General features: G+C 40.4%; 1 protein-coding gene across 1 annotated transcript in view; it reads left to right on the top strand.

The window, feature by feature from the left end:
• Atic (5-aminoimidazole-4-carboxamide ribonucleotide formyltransferase/IMP cyclohydrolase) overlaps nt 1-18,400 on the top strand; it is a 31,857-nt gene extending 13,457 nt beyond the window's left edge. The window contains exons 8-16 of the mRNA XM_008825676.3: nt 3,922-4,047; nt 5,748-5,855; nt 7,108-7,193; nt 8,011-8,100; nt 10,122-10,250; nt 14,040-14,132; nt 15,601-15,783; nt 16,953-17,108; nt 17,468-18,400. Coding sequence (XP_008823898.1) covers nt 3,922-4,047; nt 5,748-5,855; nt 7,108-7,193; nt 8,011-8,100; nt 10,122-10,250; nt 14,040-14,132; nt 15,601-15,783; nt 16,953-17,108; nt 17,468-17,587 — 1,091 coding nt within the window. The 3' untranslated portion in view covers nt 17,588-18,400. The remainder of the gene's footprint in view (nt 1-3,921; nt 4,048-5,747; nt 5,856-7,107; nt 7,194-8,010; nt 8,101-10,121; nt 10,251-14,039; nt 14,133-15,600; nt 15,784-16,952; nt 17,109-17,467) is intronic.
• The last annotated feature ends 2,206 nt before the right edge of the window (nt 18,401-20,606 follow it).

The raw sequence follows: 20,606 nt of genomic DNA on the forward strand, positions 1-20,606 counted from the left end.
AGCATCTTAACCTGCAAGTTTTGGGAGGCCATCAAGGGTTGTGGCAATAGCTTGTATAATTTTGGGAGTGTCATAGACCACCCTGGCCAACAACTCACAGAGGCTTCTCTCATCTGGCACTGTTTCTTGTTGTGTAGCCTTTAGCTATACACATGGACTCATGTAGAGATACTGTATGTATAATTTGTCAATGGGTTGTTGGACTAACATGATTCCCTCTGGTTTTTTAAAACTAGGCATTATTTATCACCCCCCTCTCTCTCCCTGTCTAACCCTTCCACCATGGATTCTCCATTTAAAGTGTTCCCATTTTCCTCATTTCTCCCTTGATAATACCAGTCTCCTATGGTCCTACCTACCTTGATCTCCCTTTTTCCCTTTATAAACCCCAAGGTTCCTTGTATAACCTTCTGACCCCCTCCCATTTAAATAGCCCCATTTTTATCCATTTCTCCCATGTCTCCTACTGTTCTCTCTCAGGTTCTTTCTTTCCCTTTACCTCCCTGGTTCCTTTTCATTGTTCTGGTTCCTGCAGTTACGTCTGGACACATACTCACATAAAAGGAGTTGGTGCTAGGATCCATATATAAGGGAAAACAAAATGTCGTTTTTTTCCCTCTGGGTCTGTGTTAATTCACTTAGTATAACAATTTCCAGTTCCGTCCATTTACTTGAAAATTTCATCATTTCTTCTTTCTTTACTTCTGAGTAGAACTCCGTTGTGTACCACTCATCAGTTGAGGGACACTTAGGTTGCTTCCATCTCTTAGCTATCGTGAAAAGAGCAGCAACAAACATGGATGTACAGGTGTCTCTGAAATAGGATGAGTCCTTTGGGTATATGCCTAGGAGTGGTATAACTGGGTCAAATGGTTGTTTCATTTTTAGTTTTTTTTAAGAGTTCTCCACACTGCTTTACATAAGGGTTACATGAGTTTGTAATCCCACCAGCAGTGAATGAGCGTTCCCCTTTCTCCATGTCCTCTCCAGCATTTGGTATCATTTGTTCTCTTGATCTTAGCCATACTGACTTAGGTAAGATGAAATCTTTAAGTGTTTTTAGTTTGCATTTCCTTGAATACTAATGTGTTGAACACATTTTAAGATGCTTCTTAGTCATCTTTATTTCTTCCTTAGAACTCTCTGTTCAGATCCTTAGCCCATCTTTTAATTGGGTTACTTGCTTTGTTCATTCTTTATTTAGTTCTTTATATATTCTGGATGTTAAACCTATGTCAGATGTGTCACTAGTGAAGATTTTCTCCTACTATATGGGTTTTCTCTTCACTTCCTTGGTTGTTTCTTTTGATATACAGAAGCTTTTTAGTTTAATGAGGTCCCACTTGTTGATTCTTGACCTTAACTCCTGAGCAATTGATGTCCAATTTAGAAAGTCCTTTCCTACACCTATATCTTGCAGGTAATTGCCAATGTTTTCTTCTAACAGTTTCAGAGTTTTCAGTTTCACATTGAAGTCTTTGATCCATTTGGAGTTAACTTTTGTGCAAGGTGAAAGATAAGGATCTAGTTTCATTCTTCTACAGGTGGAGATCCAGTTTTGCCAGCACCATTTGCTGAAGTTGCTCTCTTTCCTCCATTGTGTGTTCTTGGCCCCTTTGTCAAATATAAGGTGGCTGAAATTGTGTGTACTCATATTTGGTTCTTCAGTTATTGTCCATTGATCTTTGGGTCTATTTCTGTGCCAGTACCATGCTGTTTTTATTACTATAGCTCTGTAATGCAGTTTAAAATCTGGTATAGTAATCCCCTCAGCATTACTCTTAGTGCTCAGGGTTGCTTTGGCTAAGCGAGGTCTTTTGTGCTGTCATATGAATCTTTGGATGGTTTTTCTAATTCTGTGAAGAATGTCATGGGATTTTGATTGGCATTGCATTGAATCTATAAATGGCTTTTGGTAGAATGGCCATTTTCACAGTATAATTCTTCCAGTCCATGAGCATGGGAGGTCCATCCATCTTCTGGTATCTTCCTCAATCTCTTCTTTAAAGATTTAAAAATTTCATTATAAAGGTCTTTAATGTCTTTGGTCAGGTTTATTCTGAGATAATTATTTATTTATTTATTTTGAGGCTGTTGTGAAAGGGAGGGTTTCCATGTACTGTTTCTCCAACTGCTTGTTACTGGTATATAGAAAGTCTACTGATTTTTGTAGGTTAATATTATAACCTACCACTTTACTGAAAGTGTTAATCTTTTTTAGTTTTCTGGTGGAATTTTTGGTATCTCTTAGATATAATGTCATCTGCAAAAAGGGATAATTTGACTTCTTTTCCAATTAGTACTCCTTTAATTTCCTTCTCTTGTCTTATTGCTCTAGCAAGAGTTTCAAGCACTATATTAAAAAGGAGTGGAGATAGTGGACAGCCTTATCTGGTTCCTGATAGAATGCTTCCTGTTTTTTTCCATTTAGAATGATGCTGGCTGTGGATTTGTTGTATATAGCTTTAATTATGTTGTGGTATGTTCCCTCCAGTCCAGTTCCCTCTAGGACTTTTAACATAAGTGCATGTTGAATTTTGTCAAAGGCCTTCTCTGCATCTATTGAGATAACCATGTGGTTTTTGTCTTTGAGTTGATTTATGACATTTATTGACTTAATAAGTTACTTTTATAAATTACCCAGTCGCAGTTTTCTATTGTTGCAGCATGAAGCAGGCTAAGATACTTTAAGTTTGATAATAGAGTGTGGTATGTGCATGTTAAATCAATTCCAGCAGCTGTCATCACTGTCCTACCTATGGCCATCTCAATTTCTTCTGACATGTAAGAGGCTGGTGTGGCAGTTAGAGGTGGGACATTTGTAGTGAAAATCAGAGAATTTGTACCTCCTGAGAACAGGCCTCTGCTACAGAGAAGCCCAGAGGCACTGACTATATGCAGCCATGCACAGAATTTTCTAAGGATACGTTTTCACCTCATTTAGATAAATACTTAATATTTTCTTTTTTCTTACCATTTACTGCCTGCTTTGTTTCCTGTTTACCTCCTCCGTGAGCTCTGAGGACAGTGATTTGGGGTGGAGGATGGGAAGGACTAGATAGTATTCCCTAATGTCACTCAGGCACTCAAAATGGTACTCATACTGTGGTTAAGTTGCTGAACATTTGGCAAGGTTTTACTTTGAAAAGTCGACTCTCCAAGATAACACATCAAAGAAACTGAAATTGCACGTTTCTGTTTTTAAATAGTGGTGACTGAGGATTTCTTTGTGTGTACTGAACTTTTATTGATTCACAAGCGACATTAGCTCCTAAAAACTCCTGCTCAGTGCTCCCTGCCTGGTGGCATAGGTCTGAAACCCAACTACTCTAGAGCCTGAGGCAGGAGGATCAAAAGGTCTTCCTGAGCTATGGAATGAGTACAAGGCTACTCTGGGCAACTTATTGTGAGATCCTATCTGGAAAAAAATAAGATTGGGAATACAGCACAGTGGGGGCTCACTTGACTAGAATGTGGGAGGTTCTGGGTTCAAGGATCAATACCACCAAGAAAAAAAAAGCCAGTGGGGGGAAAATAAACAGTAACAAATTCTAAAGTTGGAGTCCTAATTGACTAGGTTTATAACTTAAAATTTATACTGTCTCTATAATTATTGTAATTGGTTAGTCTTAGTTTTGAATTTACATGGACCCACGTGGTGGCTGGTTTTGCTGTGGTGTCTTTTATTCCAGTGTCTGTTACTGATTTCTAGTCCGTCTGGATGGGGTCTTCCGATGGGGTGTGTGCATTTGTGCACATTTTTTAATGATGAGTCCAATTGCTTTGAATTACTGACACGTTTGTGAAGACCCGTTTACCTCTGAATTGATTTGTGCAGCTTACATATATTATTTTTAAGGAATTTTTATATATCTGACTTTACTGAACCTGCTTGGTACAGTATATGTGTTTTGCATGTAGTTCTCAATGGAGCCCCAGGATTCATAAACCTGTGTGATGCCTTGAATGCCTGGCAGCTGGTGAAGGAACTCAAAGAAGCTTTAGACATTCCAGCTGCAGCTTCTTTCAAGCACGTCAGCCCAGCAGGTAAGGCACTGCATTCCAGAGTGCCCTAGAACATTTCTTATAGAATCCTCCAGAATATCTGTAAGTTTTGCTGGGAATTAGACACTCTGTGAGGTCCTAGGGCACTTTTTGGGAGTCTGTTGATAATAGTGTTAATATAGTAATATAATATAAAGTGATAACAGTAAACACACATAAGTATATGACATTATTAGGAGAAAGGAACATCAGGCTGTTGGTTCCTTTGCATTGTCAACCTGAAAGTTTAGAAATTACAGCGAAGTGGCTTAATGTACTTACCTAAATAAATCCTTTTGTATGTTGGAAGTGTGGCTTAGTATACATAAAGAGATTGTTCTTATTAACACTGTTTCTGTTTTTATTGAATGAGATTTTTTTTTTTTTTTTTTTTTTTTTAATATTTTTTTTTTTTTTTTTTTTGCTTCTGCTTTCAAGTCCTTCATTCTATAATTCGGTTATCCATAAATATTACCAGGTCTTCTGACAGTCTAACAGATAATTATTCTTCATATTTATTGACTGTTAAACCAAATGCATGAGGAAGAACTAAATGGTGTGTGGCATCAAGCAGAGCAGAGTCAGCAGTGAAGAGATCGCGTTTCCTGCACACACCAGTGCACTCAGGTCTTGGGGATTCTGCTTTCAGAGGCCAGAGAGGGAGTGCCCCCTGTACCCTGAAAACTAGTTTTAGTCATTTAATTACCTCTTACTAAGTAGATTTTTATTTAATTTGGCACAACTATTTAAAAATATACTGCATAAGGTAGGTGTTTTTAAAAATGAAGCTTTAGGGATAGAGCCTAGGAATTATGGGGAATAGAGGAGGGAGTGGATTTAAGAGGAGATGGGTGGAAGTTTAAATATGATGAAATTACATTCTATGAAATTCTCAAAGTATTTTTTTTAAAAAGAAAGAAAGAATGAGAGGGATTTGACAATACCACAAGTGGATGGACTTGCACTGGGGAATGTCTAGGGACACTGACTTGACACAGTGGGCCTTAACACCCAGGACAAAGTATATGGGTTCCAGTAGGGGCACTGTGGGAGGGTGCTGGTGGGGTCGGGGCTATAAAGATGATTCAGATTGTTTGAGATATTCTGTATGAAATACAACAAAATTTAATTTAAAAAAAGTTTTTGAAAAGATCTTTTGAATGTGGATTTTTTTAAAATTGTTTTGTTTCTTTGTTCATTTTGTGCTGCTGGGACTTGAACCTAGGGCCTTACATGTTTTACACAGATCAGTACCACAGTCTTTGTGTTTTGCAAGCTGGGCATATTGACGCATATCCTTAATCCAGCATTTGGGAGGCAGAGGCAGGAGGATCTCTTGAGTTCCAGGCTAGTCTGGTCAACATAGCGAGTCCCAGCTCAGCCAGTGCTGCATAGTTAGACCCTGTCTCAAAAAACAAGCAAACAAACAAAAATACTCTTTGTGGCAATTGAAGAGTAGCAATTTGAAGTTTTAGGTTTATTATTTTAGGGCTACTTTTTAAAAATTGTTTTAGGAATTTGTGTGTGTGTGTGTGTGTGTGTGTGTGTGTAAGTAGATGTGAGCCACAGTGTCCCTGTGGAGGTCAGAGGACAACTGTGGCTTCAGTTCTCATGGAGTGAACCCGAGTCGTCAGGCTTGAGCTGCAAGTGCTTTACCTGCTAAGCCCACTCACCAGCCCTTTTTATCTGACTTTTTTCGCCAGGTGCTGCTGTTGGAATTCCAGTCAGTGAAGATGAGGCCAAAGTCTGCATGGTCTATGACCTCTACCCGACCCTCACACCTGTATCTACTGCGTATGCCAGAGCAAGAGGTCAGAAGAGTGTGTTTTGTCATTTAGAGGAAAAGGCAGTGTATATCTTGAATAGAACAGAACAGCTTGGGTGCTGTTTTAAGTTTATCTCTCATTGCTTTTATAATACTTGAATATTTCTAGAAGTGTATGTTAGTATTTTAATGTAATAGATGAAAACAAATGGAATTTGACACATTTTATTTTGGATCTAGCCTTTGGATACATTTTTATTATGTGTCAAAAGTTCTGTGGTCATTATTATTTTTTAATATTTTTTTTTTATTTTATGTGTATGCGTATATTGCCTGCATGTGGGTAAGTGCACCCATGTCCTGCAATGCCCAAGGAGGACAGAAGAAGCTGTCAGATCCCCCGGAACTGGAATATGGATAGTTGTTAGCTGGCATGTGGGTGCTAGGATGCAGACACGGGTCTTCTGCAAGAACAGCCAGTGCTTTTAACCACTGAGCCATCTCTCCAGTCTGTTCTGTGGTTATTTTAACTACTAAATTTTGTTAGACTTGGATTTCACAAATTCAGAAACATCAAATTCTTTTTCTTTTTTTTTTGGTTTTTTTGAGACAGGGTCTCCCTGTGGCCCCAGGTGGCCTGGAGCTCATAGAAATCCGGCTGCCTCTGCCTCCTGAGTGCTGGAATTATAGGCGTGTGCAACCATGCCTGGCAGAAACATCAAATTCTTGAGTATAATCACTAGTGTGTATTATAATGTTTAGGGGAGATTTTTGAGAACCCTGCCTTAGTTTACTGTTTACAACTAGAAGCATCAAACGAGATCACCCTTATGCTGAGTCCTGCCTGCTTCCTCTTTCTATAAATATACTTTGATTTGATGGAGGCTACTTGCCTTAGTTCTTTTCAGTGGCTGATTGAATTCAGCTGTAGATTTGAGTAGCTGGTGGTGGAGGTCATGCAGCTCCAGAGCTCTAAAAATGCTTTCATCTGGCCCTTCACAGAAAGAATTTCTAAATACTAGTTTAGAAGGTAAAATTAATGAGGACTCTGATTACTTAATGATATTGTTAAAATGGCATCAATCTGTTATTTAAATCGTATGTGAATAATAAGTCTAGCTTTAGAGAAAGTATGTTTTTTTAACTTTGTTTTCCACATCACATGGGAGAGGCACATGTTACACTCAGCCATGCTTACAAAACCAAGAAGTGATCAGAGAGGAAATACCAGATGTGGTCACCTGGGGTTTTCTAAGCAAGGATACTTCATAACACCTTATTTTCACTTTCATTTACAGGGGCCGATAGGATGTCTTCATTTGGTGATTTTATTGCATTATCTGACATCTGTGATATCCCGACTGCAAAAATCATCTCCAGAGAAGTTAGTAGACATTCAGATACTTTGACCCCTGTGTGACGGACACCCCAAAATCATTGCCTCCAGTGTTTTTTGTGCCACCTGCAAATTAGTTCTCCATGTAGGATGTTGAGATTTTATGTAGAGCACAAATTCTTGACTTTTTGTTAATTTTGAGATTTAATGTTCCAGGTGGATGTTTGACTGTCTTGATAAAATTTTTCATTATCTGTTTCTTTTTAATTATCTCATGGGTATATCTTAATGCCAAAGTTACCATCTCTGAAGAGCAGAGCCATCTTGGATGGTGGCGAAATAATGAGTTTATTGTAAACGTTCAAGGAGAGATCTGACTGAGCTGTAGATGGGGAAAATGTTAAAGCCTGACTAGCATTCCAGAAAGGTGAGGCTACGTAGTGCTGGCGCTGGAGAGACAGAAAGAAGAGAAGAGAGCTCAGATAGTGTAGAGGGGAAGACATTGAGGCCAAAGGGGACTGTAGCAGTATCTAGTTACTTTAGGGATTCTTTCTACAGTCTTAAACCATCCCAGCCAAGGTGGGGCCGGAATGCCATTCTGGTTACAGCGACACTGTGGCTTTTGTGTCTGGCTACAAGGTAATAAACCTCTGGAATCTAGTCTCCTAGCTTGGTGTTGAGGAATGTGTCTCCTGTGTAGTCAGGTGACCAGATGTGGCAAAGCCAGATCAGAGCATGCTCTCTTTGGTGTTCTCTGTAGTCTCAACCCCATCCATGAAGAGAAGAATGTAAGGATGTTTCTTCCCAGGGCACATGTAAGATAAGTATAAAAAAATATAAATATTACCGTTTAATGTACTTACAGGTGTCAGATGGTATTGTTGCTCCGGGATACGAAGAAGAAGCCTTGAAAATACTTTCTAAAAAGAAAAATGGAAACTACTGTGTTCTTCAGGTCAGTGAAAACCTGTCTCAGAGGGTAATTTGGTCTTCTGTGCACTTTTCCCCCTTCTGTTTAATAGGGACAGTCTTCTAATTTATCACTTTTTTTTTTTAATGTGTATGAATGTATTGCCTGCATGTATGTAAGTGCACTCATGTTGTACAATGCCTGCAGAGGTCAAAAGAGGACATCTGAGCCCCTGGAACTGGAGTTATGGACAGTTGATAACCACATGTGGGTGCTAGGAATCCAACCTGGGACCTCTGCAAGCACAGTCAGTGCTCTTGACCTCTGAGCCATCTTTCCAGCCCCATAATTTATCGCTCTTTATTGTAGTTTCTTTATCTTTATTTTTTTTTCTTGTCTTTTTTTTTTTCCTTTTGAGACAGGGTTGCATGATGTAGCCCCACTCCATATAGTAAAAATTGCATGTGTGTCCTCATTTCTTAGTGTTCTTGATTCCCAGCAGCCACCTTAGGTGGCTGACATCCACCTGTACCTCCAGCTCCAGGGGATCTGTTGCCTTCTTCTGGCCTCTGCAGGCACCTGTGTACACATGGCATACACTCACACGGACACACACACACACATAAATAAAAAATAGAAATAGATACCAAGCTCACAGTGCTCAAGTCCCCTTTATAAAATGGTATAATATTTACATACCGCCTGTATACCTCCTCTTGTATACATCAAATCATCTCTAAATTATTTACAATTCTTGATACAATATAAATGCTATGCAAATAATTGTTACACCAGATTGTTTAGGAAATAATTAGAGGGAAAATGCCTGTATACAGTGCAGATGCAGTGGTTTTTCTCTGAGTATTTGGTTCAGTCTGTGGAGGTAGAATCTAAAATTCCTGAGGTCCAATTGACCTAAAATGCTAACACAGTTGTTTATGTCTGTTTAGTCCACTTGAGCAGGTGTAACAGCTGCCATTTAACATTCAGTTTTATTTTGGGGGCTCTTTTTTTTTCTCTTTAGCTTCTTTGCCAAGTGTTTTTTATCATTGGTAAGAGCATGAAGTACGTACAGCCATTAGCAGTTGCAGCATCATGGAGCATGTTGTTAAGACCTAAGCTCGTCACTGTAACCTTAATATCTTCTCAGTTCAAAATGTTTAAGGGGAAGAGGCCAGTCAGTGACATCAGTTCCCTTTCAAGTAGCAGGCATAAGCTATAATTTTTGTTTTCCCTGTTTTATTTATTCATTTATTTTTGTTGTGCTGGGGATTGTGCCTTTGAGATAGGCATTCTGCCACTGAGCTGCATCACTAGCCCTTATTTTTTATTATGAGATGGTGTCTCACTATGTTGCCTAGGCTAGCTCGATCTGTAGCCAGACCTTGAACTTATCATTTTCTTCCCTCAGTAGGAGGAAAACGGTAAGTACAAGGCAAGAACCCAGTTTAAACGTCTAATTCAAGTATTAGCTAGATGTAACACATTTTTAGAAAGAAAGAAAAACCAGAATGTAATTTTTGTCTCAGTCTGTTGTAGCAAGTCAGTTTTATCAGCTGACCCTCTAAAAGGACTGAAATGGGGATAACGTCTAACTAATAAAAGCAACATGGCAGTCACTGGTTTTGGTGCCTGGCCATTGTATTATGCCCATACCAAAATGGCATGGTGTATATGTTTACATTAGAAAAATGGGTATAACTTAAGAACAAAATCTTGCTTGTTTTTAGTTTGGTTTGATTTTCTGAGAAAAGGTTTTGGTGCCTGGCCATTGTATTATGCCCATACCAAAATGGCATGGTGCATATGTTTACATTAGAAAAATGGGTATAGCTTAAGAACAAAATCTTGCTTGTTTTTAGTTTGGTTTGATTTTCTGAGAAAAAAGGTCTGGCTATGTAGCTCAGGCTGACCTGGCTGATATCTAAGCCACAATCCTTGTGCCTCAGCTTCACAGGTCCTGGGTTACAGGCAATATACCACCGTGCTCATCAAGAACAAAATTGTTATTTGAAAATACTGAAGAATATAAATATAATATTGGTGACTTTAAATTTGTGTCTTAGATGGACCCATCTTACAAACCAGATGAAAATGAAGTTCGAACACTCTTTGGTCTTCGTTTAAGCCAGAAGAGAAACAATGGTGTCATCGACAAATCATTGTTTAGCAATGTTGTTACCAAGAATAAAGATGTAAGTTTGAAAATATCTGGACTCAATCCTAACATTAGTATGTTTGTCTTCAGTATATGTAAGCTTATGCATTTATCAAGGTCCATAATTAAGAGCTGGTGGGTAGGCAAGCAGCCAGCTCATCTTTGAGTTGTCAGGTAAGCCTGAGCACTTAAAAGATGATTAAAAGACCACATTAGAAACCTGTGTGTAAAAGTACATGCATAGAAATAACTGTCTTCAGTGACACATAAATGGGATCGTGTCTTCTGTAATTTGCTTTGTGTGTATGTGTGTGCATGTGCACTAGGCTTCAGATGTTTTTCTGTACCAGTAAGTGGTACTTTACACCTATACCTGAAAAGCCACATGATCAGCCAAGTATAGGTATATCTGCTATGATGGATGTTTAGGTTCTTCCCATTTTCAGTGCTCTGACCATTTTTTTTTAAGTATAGATAGGTTTTATACTGTGTTCTTTGTCACTTTGTTGGAGAGGGATCTCTTCTTAGGATAATGATGATTTGGGGGAAATTACTTATTTGTTATATTTCATTTAATCTCAGTATACCTTGGGAGATGGCTGTCATCTCTATTTTAAAGATTACAGAATTGTGACAGACTAGTTCAGAAATTTGCCCAAGATTACAATATAGGAACATAGATGAGGGGGGTGGGAGGAATTGAAACATGGGCCTGATACATACCATATATATGCTCTACCACTGAGCTACAGCCCCAGTCCCTGAGGTATTGAGCCTTCAGTTTTGAAGGACTAATTGGATCTCCAGTTTTGAAGGGTGTTTTCTGGGTCTAAGCTGCTTGCATTCCTTTTTCAGCACTTGGAAGCTGTCACCCCTTTGTTTTCTGGTTTGCCTGCTGATGTGCCTGAAAGTTTTGTTGAGTGTTGGGCACTGGGCGTGGAGAAACCATGGAGATACCCTCAGGGACTAGGTGGTGGTATTTTCCTCCAGAGGGTTGATTTACACTCCTAGCAGGCAGGTGAGGTAGAACTGCTCATCTCTACATCAGGAGTTGAGCTGACTTGAGTTTGGGCTTCTGTATTTGTGCAAGGTTGTCTGTTCATGGGTTAGCTCTGCTCTGTGGATGCCCTGGGTGTCTTCTCGTGCCCTTCTGTCTCATGTACTCTGAACTCAGTCTGTCCCTCAGGCTCCTGAAAGTTGTGCTTGGCTTCTTTCCCTCTTAAGTTGTCACATACCTTTTGGAAAATATGTAGATTGTTGGGCTCAATTTTGCCTGCTAGCCTTTTCTCTGGGTTTTTGCATCATCCTCTGTTAACTCGGCCTGGCTTTTTGTTCTCCTGGAAGATGGTCTCTCACAAGCCAGTCAACTGTAGCAGGAGTGGAAGGTGGAGGAAGACTGGAACTGCTATAGTCTTGAGAGCTGGATGGAGAAACTGAACACCTCTGAACCCCACCCCCCTTTTGTACAATAGAGCTCCAGTGTTGAGTGCTTCTCCTGCTCCACAGGCATTTCTTGTATTCCTTGATCTGCCAGGGTTGCATTGAAGGTTGATCTCTGAGGAGACTTGCCTTCTAAGGAGTCAAATTTGTACTTAGTGACTCAACAGAGATTCAAAGAATAGACTATAACACTTTAGAATAATAAATTCTTCAAAAAAATTTTTTTTAAATTGAGCTAGGAACTTTGAGTTAAAAAAATAAAAGCTGTGGGTCACATGCCGCTGTAGGAATGTGTCATGTGCTCATAATTGCATTCTTCCTAATTCTCACATCCTAGGAGAATCCAGAAGGACAGCTACAGCTGACACTGACCCAGTCCAGATGCAGAGCATCACTGTTTCCACAGAGTCCTTCCTGTTGACAGTCAGGCTCCCAGTCTCTACCTTGTAGTGGTGGCAGACCTCTAATCTGGTCTCCTGTGATTTTCAGGCACTGCTCATGGTTTTTGTCTGAACATAAGTTTTCATTTCCCTGGGTGTTAAATTGCCTTGTGATGTGGTGGTAGTTTAATTTTCTCAGCTGTTTTCCCACAGTGGCTCTGCCATTTGGCATTCCCCCAGCAGTAGATAGATGATCGTCTCCATCAGCTTTGATGGTAGACATTCTAATAGCATGTGGTGTAGCTCAGTAGTTTAATTTGCATTTCCTAGGAGCTCAGGGCATTGTTTCATGTGCTTATTTGCTGTCTGTATGTCCTTTTTGGTGAAATGTCTTTTCTTATCGTTTGCATATTTTCTGTTTGATTTTGTTGTTACTGAGTTGAGAGCTTTTTATATAAGGCCTAGTTCTTTATAAGTTAAAAGGTTTGCAACTGTTTTTTTTTTTTTTCTGTTTGTGCTTTATCTTTTCATCGTTTTTAAAAAAATATTTTATTAGCCAGGCATGGTGGCGCATGCCTTTAATCCCAGCACTCGGGAGGCAGAGGCAGGCGTATCTGTGAGTTTAAGGACAGCTTGGTCTACATAGTGAGTTCCAGAACAGCTGGGGCTACAGGGAGACCCTGTCTCAAAAAGACCAAAAAAAATTTTTTTTTATTATTTTTATGTGTATGAGTGCATTACCTGCATGTATGTAAGTGCACCCTTGTTGTGCAGTGTCTGCGGAGGTCAGAAGAGGCCGTTGGATCCCCTAGGAACTGGAGTCAAGGACAGCTGTTAGCCACCATGTGGGTGCTGGGAATTGATATGAGGTCCTCTGTAAAAGCAACCAGTGCTCTTAACCACTGGGCCATCTCTCCAGCCCCTGTCTTTTCATCTTTTAAAGAATTTATGTGTGCACGTGTCTGTGAGTTGAGAATGGGACCAAGGGTCTTTTGCAGTAGAAACATAAGTTTAATGAAACCAAACTTGCCTTTTTATTGCTTAATATTTTCATTCTGTATATTCAGTGTGCATGAGTACTGTGTAACATAAAGACGTTTTTATAAAAGCATATCTTGTGCTTTGAGCATATCCACTCCCACTCCTTACCCTCCTGTTTTAACCTCTCCCCTTAGTCCCTTTGCTCCCCTAGGCAACTTTGCTTCTACTTTTATGTCGTATATACTGTGCACACACGATTTTATGTATCTGTATAAAATCTAGACCACAGATAGGAAAGTCTTTGTCTTGCTGAGACTGGCTCGAGTCATTTGATGTGATTGTCTCCAGTTGCATCCATTTTCCTGCGAGTGACACCTTGGTTCCTTTCTGTGGAGTCTATCCTTGCCTTGAAAGTTGGCCCTCCTGCATCAACTTCGAGTGCTGATTTCTGGGATTGCAGGTGTTCCTTTCTGTTTATGGTGGTCCATGTGATTTGTGTCAGTGTCTGTGTCTGCTTAGCACGCCCACGTAAACCATCGTCCTCTCCCAGTTTGTGTTTACTCCATGTCAAAGGCAGTGACAGTTGGGGCTATTCCAGATTTATTGTTGTGTGTAGATGTAAGAGTTTGCAAAATACTATTAGATAACTTTTACTTGAAATATACTCAACAAGGCAAAAAAGAGTACATAATTTGACTTTCCCAGAACAGCCGGGCGGGGGCGTGGGGGTGTGTGCATCATGGTAGTCAAGAAAAATATGACTTGCTACAGTGTTTCATAGTTAGTGTGATAAGCATGGCCTTAATCCAGTGTTGCTGAACAATTGACATTAGTTTGAGAGTGACCCATAGACCATGTGGAGAGTTCCATCACAAATACATTAGCATGTCTGAACCTTTTAGTACAGCTCAGTAGTGTGTGGCATGAATTGTCATTTTGCTGTCACTTGACTGACCTAACGGCATCACAGGTCTGTTGATGAGATTTCAAAGGCCTGATGAGACTCACTGTTGTGCTTGTTTCAGCTGCCGGAGTCTGCCCTTAGAGACCTCATCGTGGCCACCATTGCTGTCAAGTATACTCAGTCTAACTCCGTGTGCTATGCCAAGGACGGGCAGGTAACCAAGCTCTCAGACCCACTGCATGGGCACTGTTATATAAATGGTTTCCAAAACGCCACCTGCCCAAGTACTAGACAGCTTGAAAGGGAAATTTTGCCAAGTTTTTCTCTTTTGGTATCATCAGCATTTTTTCTGTACCATGGTGAACTTTAGAGGCAGCAGCTCCAGAACAAGTGCCAAAATCAGTTACATTGCTTCTTGCCTAGACCGGGTTGGCACATTTTGGATTAGTGGGGCTCCGTAGCTATCGTAACACTGACTTCTGGTGGTATTTCCATTGGTAAGGGAGGAAAGAATGGGACTGCCTCTCATCAGGCTCTTTTTGCAGTTTTCATGGTATTTCAGCATGTCACTATGTTGACTATTGGCTCTTTTACAGCCTTAGGAATCAAACCTAAGTTCAAATGTATGCTGGGCAGGTGTTTTACCCCCAAGCTATGCCTCCTCTTACATTGTATCCTCAGGAATTTGTTGAATGGAAAGACTGGGAATTAACTTAATCTTTTTAAAATTAACTCCATTAAAACATAATTTGAATGCAGTAAAATTTACCTGTTTTAAATGTACAATTTTTACAGATTATACAGTTGGGTGAACACTGCTACAGACAAGATAGGTAGTCATCAATGTGAGAGCATTGAAATCAGGGTATTTCATCTTTAAGATGATGCTAAAGAATATGTGTATTCCACTGTGTTTTGCTTTCAGTACAGTGTGAATTACATGAGTCTATTTACTGCTTAGTTATAATGTACACTTTGTATAGGATGATTTTGCCCAACTGTAGGTCAAAGTCAATGTTCTAAGCTCATGTAAAGCAGACTATGCGAAGCTGGGGTGTTTATATATTTGCTCCATTTTTTTGCTGAAGACAGCTTCACCTTGCTATGAGTTAATTCAGTGTCTGTATTGAACATTTTTTGATTATTAAAAAAAAATATGTATGTGTTGTCTGGGAGGGGGTGAGTTATCCATATAGACATCAGAACACAGTTTTGGGAATCAAATTCAGGCTGTCGGGTTTGCATGTCATTACCTGCTGGGCCTCGGTATCGAACATTTCTTAACCAAGTACTGCCAACGTGCTACCGTGTGTCCCAGCCATGGAAGGCAACATTAAGCTGGTTCATCATTAAGATCTTTTCTAAGTTGAGAGTAAACTTGACTCTACCACCACTCTTTCTTCTCACAGTGTCTCCAGCTTATCTTCTGGCATTCTTAAAATGACTTAGTCCATAAGCTGGGATTATAACAAATATTGGTACTGAGTAGATATTAGCATTTAACCCAGAAGAACCTTTCAAAACGTTCATGATTGCCAACTGTTGAGATTGCCAGTTTCATCAGTAAGTCATGGTGGCTGTCGCTGCTAGTCCTTGGGCTTGGGTCTCATGAGAACCAGCAAGGCCACGCAGGATGGATGCTTTACTGCCAGCATCAATTGGAAAATGTCTGTGTTCCTTAGGTCATTGGCATCGGAGCAGGTCAGCAGTCTCGGATCCACTGTACACGCCTTGCAGGAGATAAGGCAAACTGCTGGTGGCTTAGACACCACCCACGAGTACTTTCTATGAAGTTCAAAGCTGGAGTGAAGAGAGCAGAAATCTCCAATGCCATTGATCAGTATGTAACTGGCACCATTGGTGAGGTAAAGGCTGATTGAGTCCTCGGTAGACTGTGGTCTTTATTTTCCTTTTCATCTCTGCAGAGAGAAATTTCAGTCTTTTTCTTGAAATCTTGGATTGTCTAAAATTGTGAATCAAAACATCTTCCCACTTCCCCATTATCTTCTGTGTCATTTCGCTTCAGTGATGTGTCCCCTTCTGAAACACAGGCCTTGGCTTTTTAAGTCATGAACATCAGCCTTATGTTATGTGACCACACCTCCCCTGTGGGTGATGAGATTGCATGGCAAGGACTGGTTTCACTATCCTGAGGTGTTTCCCAGTGTCAGCAGAGACTTGCTGCTTAACACCGCAGTCGCCATTAATGCATAGAACATGGTAACGGCGACTAGGGTTTGCTGCTTTTCCCACTGCTTTGTACAAATGCCAGTAACAACTGGGTCTGTTATTACCTTTATGTTTTTAAACAAAAATCCTTTCAAGGCACCGTTCTCCTTCCAATGACCCCACTTCTTTGTTTGTTTTGTTTGAAATAAGGTCTTATCTGTAGCCCAGGCTGGCCTGGAACTCACTGTATAACTCAGACTTGAACTCACAGTGTAACTCAGCCTGGACTGGAACTCTGCCCTTTGAGGGATGGGATTATAGGCATGTGTCACCATGTGCAGATAAGGCCCCACTTGTTAATATTATTGCATTGGGGATTAAATTTCAGCATAAATTTTGGAGGTAACAAAAACATCCAAAGCAGTAGTAAATATTATGGTCCATGCTTTGATTCGCCTACAACCAACTTTATACCCAAAACTAATTATCTACCTGTAGTTACACAGTGTCTGCTCTTGTCATCATTGGATATGAAACATTCTCACGTGCTTTGGAATATGAGTTTCTGTTTGCTTTGGTGCAGGTATACAGAGTCATAAATTGAACTTAAGAGATTCAAGAACTCAGTGTACTTGGGATAAATTGAGTCACAAGATACAGCCTCAGTTTGGTTGTTTTTGAATGACCTTTCTTCTTAATGAAAATGGTTTTAAAACCATCAAAGAGCTTCTGAAAATAGGAACTTTGATGTGTCAGTGTTTAATAAGAAATCCTAAGAAAAAGCCCAAGTGCTGTCTGATCCTGTGCTCTTCATCAGCTATAGCTGAAGATGTGTCAGGCTCACCTTCTGTCTCTGGCTCCCTAGGGTGAAGACTTGGTGAAGTGGAAGGCACTGTTTGAGGAAGTCCCTGAGTTACTCACCAAGGTGGAGAAGGAGGAGTGGGTCAACAAACTGAGTGAGGTTTCCGTCAGCTCCGACGCCTTCTTTCCTTTCCGGGATAACGTAGACAGAGCTAAAAGGGTAAGTGAGCATCATGTAGAAACAATTTCAGAAATCCTACTTTGAAGGCTGGGGTGGAGTGCAGCAGTAGAGCTTGATTACTGTCGTGAGGCCTCAGGTTCAGTTCTTAGCACCACAAAAAGAAAAGAGAAATCGTGTTCCAATTTTAACTTTCCTAGAGTTTCAGTATCTAAGTTGTGGCAATGTGATACAGATTTAGAGAATTATTTGACTTCTTTATTTGATGTGTGGGTAACCCAAATCCTGTTGTTTTGCCTGAATTGAGCTTATGCTTCTTGGAGAGGGATTTTGATTTTTTTTATGGATGTGTGCATGTCATGGTGTTTTGAAAGTCAGTGTTGTTTGTTTGTTTCCCCCAGAGTGGCGTGGCCTACATTGCAGCTCCTTCTGGTTCTGCTGCTGACAAGGTTGTGATTGAGGCTTGTGATGAACTGGGGATCATCTTGGCTCACACAGATCTTCGGCTCTTCCACCACTGATCTTAATTCACATCCTTCCACTGTTTGCTTGTGTGTAATGAATAATCGTGTGGTATTTTGGAAAGTATCTTCTAAAAAATAAATCATTTGCATCTTAATAATTGGATCTATAGTTTTAGGTAGTTGGGCTTTATTATCTGAAAGGTATACACAGCCTAACACAGCACACATGGAGGGTTGTGTGTGAGGAACCCAGAAGCAACTGTCCCTCTTGGAGCTGGACTTACCCATGACATTCCTGTGTGACACTTGAAACTGCAAGAGCAGCCAGAGGACGGCACACATTTCAAGCTGCAGGGTTTCCCACTGGGGCTTGCTCTCGGCAGGACTATTCATCAGGCCCCTGAGGAGCTTGCCTGTCTGCCTCTTAAACAGCAGGTTATGCCCTGGGAACTGGATCTTTAGCAGGGATTAGTAAGTGCCATTGACCCCTCTGGATAATGCTGATACCTGGTTTTACCCTCTTAGGTGAAATCTTGCCTGTAATTTCAACAGCCCAAGATCTTCCCTCTGGAACTGCATTAAAAAATTACATTATCTATTTAGTAATAGATGTTGGTACCTAGAAGCGAACCCAATATTCTACTTACAGCTTTTCACCAAACGTGAGCACAGTGGGAGAGCTGTGCTTCCCTTGCTAGGCAGGACATGATTATGCATCTGTGTCCCTGCCCTGTGGTCATCACTATTCACACAGAGGACACCTGTGATCAGCTGCAACCTTTGAGCTCTGTTAACCTCAGTAGATCAGTTCTGCCTTCTTTACACTCCCTCCCTAAATAAAAAATACTGAGCTTTTTTTTTTAAAGGTCATCTTTGTGATTTATTGCTAACTGATCTTCCAGCTCTTGCTTATTAGCCCGTTGAAACAAAGCTGACTTGCATAATCAATAATCTACAAGAAAAATGTGGCTCTGTGATAGGTCACAGGGCAGTGTAACCTCAGCCATCATCCTTGGATTGCTTGCTGCTGTGGAATAGGCCCAGCCCATCTCATAAGGAGATAGAGCCAGCCTTCTATGAGGAGACCGTCAATCTTGTTTATGCTTTGTGCATAAACAGTGCCAGCTTTGTGAATGAGATGCCCTGGAAATGCATCTTCCAGCTGTAAATCTCTGCCAACATCTGACTTTCATCTTTAAAAAAAAATATTTTATGTATAAGTGTTTTGCCTGCATGGATGTAAGTGCACCTGTGCCATGCAGTGTTTGCAGAGGCCAGAAGAGGCATCTGATCCCCTGGAATTGGAGTTACAGATGGTTTTTAGCTGCCATGTGGGTGCTGGGGATTGAACCCCAGTTCTCTGCAAGAGTCATCCAGCCTCCCCTACACACACACTTTTTAAGATTTTTTTTTCATGTGTATGAGTTTTTCCTGCATGTATATATATGTGCACCATGTGCATGCAGTCCCCACAGAGGCCAAAAGAGGGGGTCAGATCTCCTGGAACTGGAGTTGCAGACAGTTGTGAGTCACCATTTGGGTGCTAGGAATTGAATTCAGGTCCTCTGGAAGAGTAGCCAGTGCTCTTAAATCTCTCCATACTCTGGCTTTCACCTCTTTAAGAGGTGTCCAAGTCATCTCTATTCAAAGGAACTTGGTGGTGGTTCTTCTGCAGTGTGAAGGTTCAGAACCCAGGACCTCACCCAATGCTAAGCAAGTGTTCTACTAGTGAGTTAGACTCTGAGCTTGGAAGGAGTTTATGAAGTCCCATCTTACAGACACATAAATATTGTTATAGCTACAACATTTTGCAATTTGCTGTGTAGCAAAAAATAACCAATATAGATTTGGCTCATAAAATATTAAATGTGCTGTCTCCCTCAAGTTATTTAGCTTGACTGGAAGGTAATATTAAGAGTATAATTGGGGGTGCTGGGCATGGTCGTGCACACCTTTAATCCCAGCACCCAGGAAGCAGAGGGAGGCAGATCTCTGAGATCAAGGCCAGCCTGTTATACATAGTGAATTCCAGGTCAGCTGGAGCTACATGGAGACCTTGTCTAAAAAAAGTACAATTGAAACAGTTTTGTCTGCTTAACCCTATATTGCTTCAAAAGCTTACACATGTAATGCCACTAACCACTGCCATTAAGTATTGTTCCCACACACCTGGGAGGGAGGGTGATGCTGGGATTTCATCTTACAGTCTTTTCTGCAAATATAAAGATGAATTAATACATTTTTTACAGCAGTAAAACCAAGATGTTTTATAATACTGTTTTTAATAATGTGTAAGCATGAGTGGTACATATCTCAGAGTGGAATTGTAAGATCATGTGGTAACTTTGTGTTTACTTTGTTGGAGAGCTGCTGGACTTTTCAATAGGATCTATCCTACCTTTCCACTGGCAGTGCATAAGCATTGCAGTTCCTCCACCAGAGAATCATGGGTTTTGATAAAAAATAACTTTTCAGTATTTGGAAGATCTGGTTTCATTGTACAGCACTGTTTGGCATCTCCTAGCAAAGTCCTTGCAGCCTTCTGGAATGAAATGACTAAGGGCTCTTTCCAAAGCATGGTGATGCAGAGTGTACTGGTAGAATCCTTGGCCTCCAGGGCGTTTGACCTGATGGAGTGTGCTGTGGCGGGCAGCCTGCAGAACAGGTGACTCCAAGGCCCAGCCCCAGCCAGTACAAAATGCTGATCATCACCCCAAAGTGACTGCCTCACGTAACCTTTCACCAATGCTAATTCAAGCCTTTGGGACGCTCACACAAGAGCTATTTTAGAGATAAATTTGGCTCCTAGGATTGTTAAAACCTTTTGTCTCTAAAGAGTAAGAAGGAATTCAAGGAAATGTAAAACACACTTTAATATCTCATACCTGACTACTGAGAAATGTTTAAAAAAGGAATTTCCCATTTGGGGCTTTTAGCTGGAGAACTGTTGTTTCTCCTGTTCTTTATTACTTACAGTATTTTCTTCTTTGTAACTGATACAGATTTTTTTGCAACTCATATAGAATTTTTTAATGAGGATAAAGTGGGACAGTCTGGCAATGAAAAGAGCTCACGT

The sequence above is a fragment of the Nannospalax galili genome, unplaced genomic scaffold (genome assembly GCF_000622305.1).
Source record: "Nannospalax galili isolate Female #2095 unplaced genomic scaffold, S.galili_v1.0 scaffold127, whole genome shotgun sequence".
Classification (NCBI taxonomy): Eukaryota; Metazoa; Chordata; class Mammalia; order Rodentia; family Spalacidae; genus Nannospalax; species Nannospalax galili.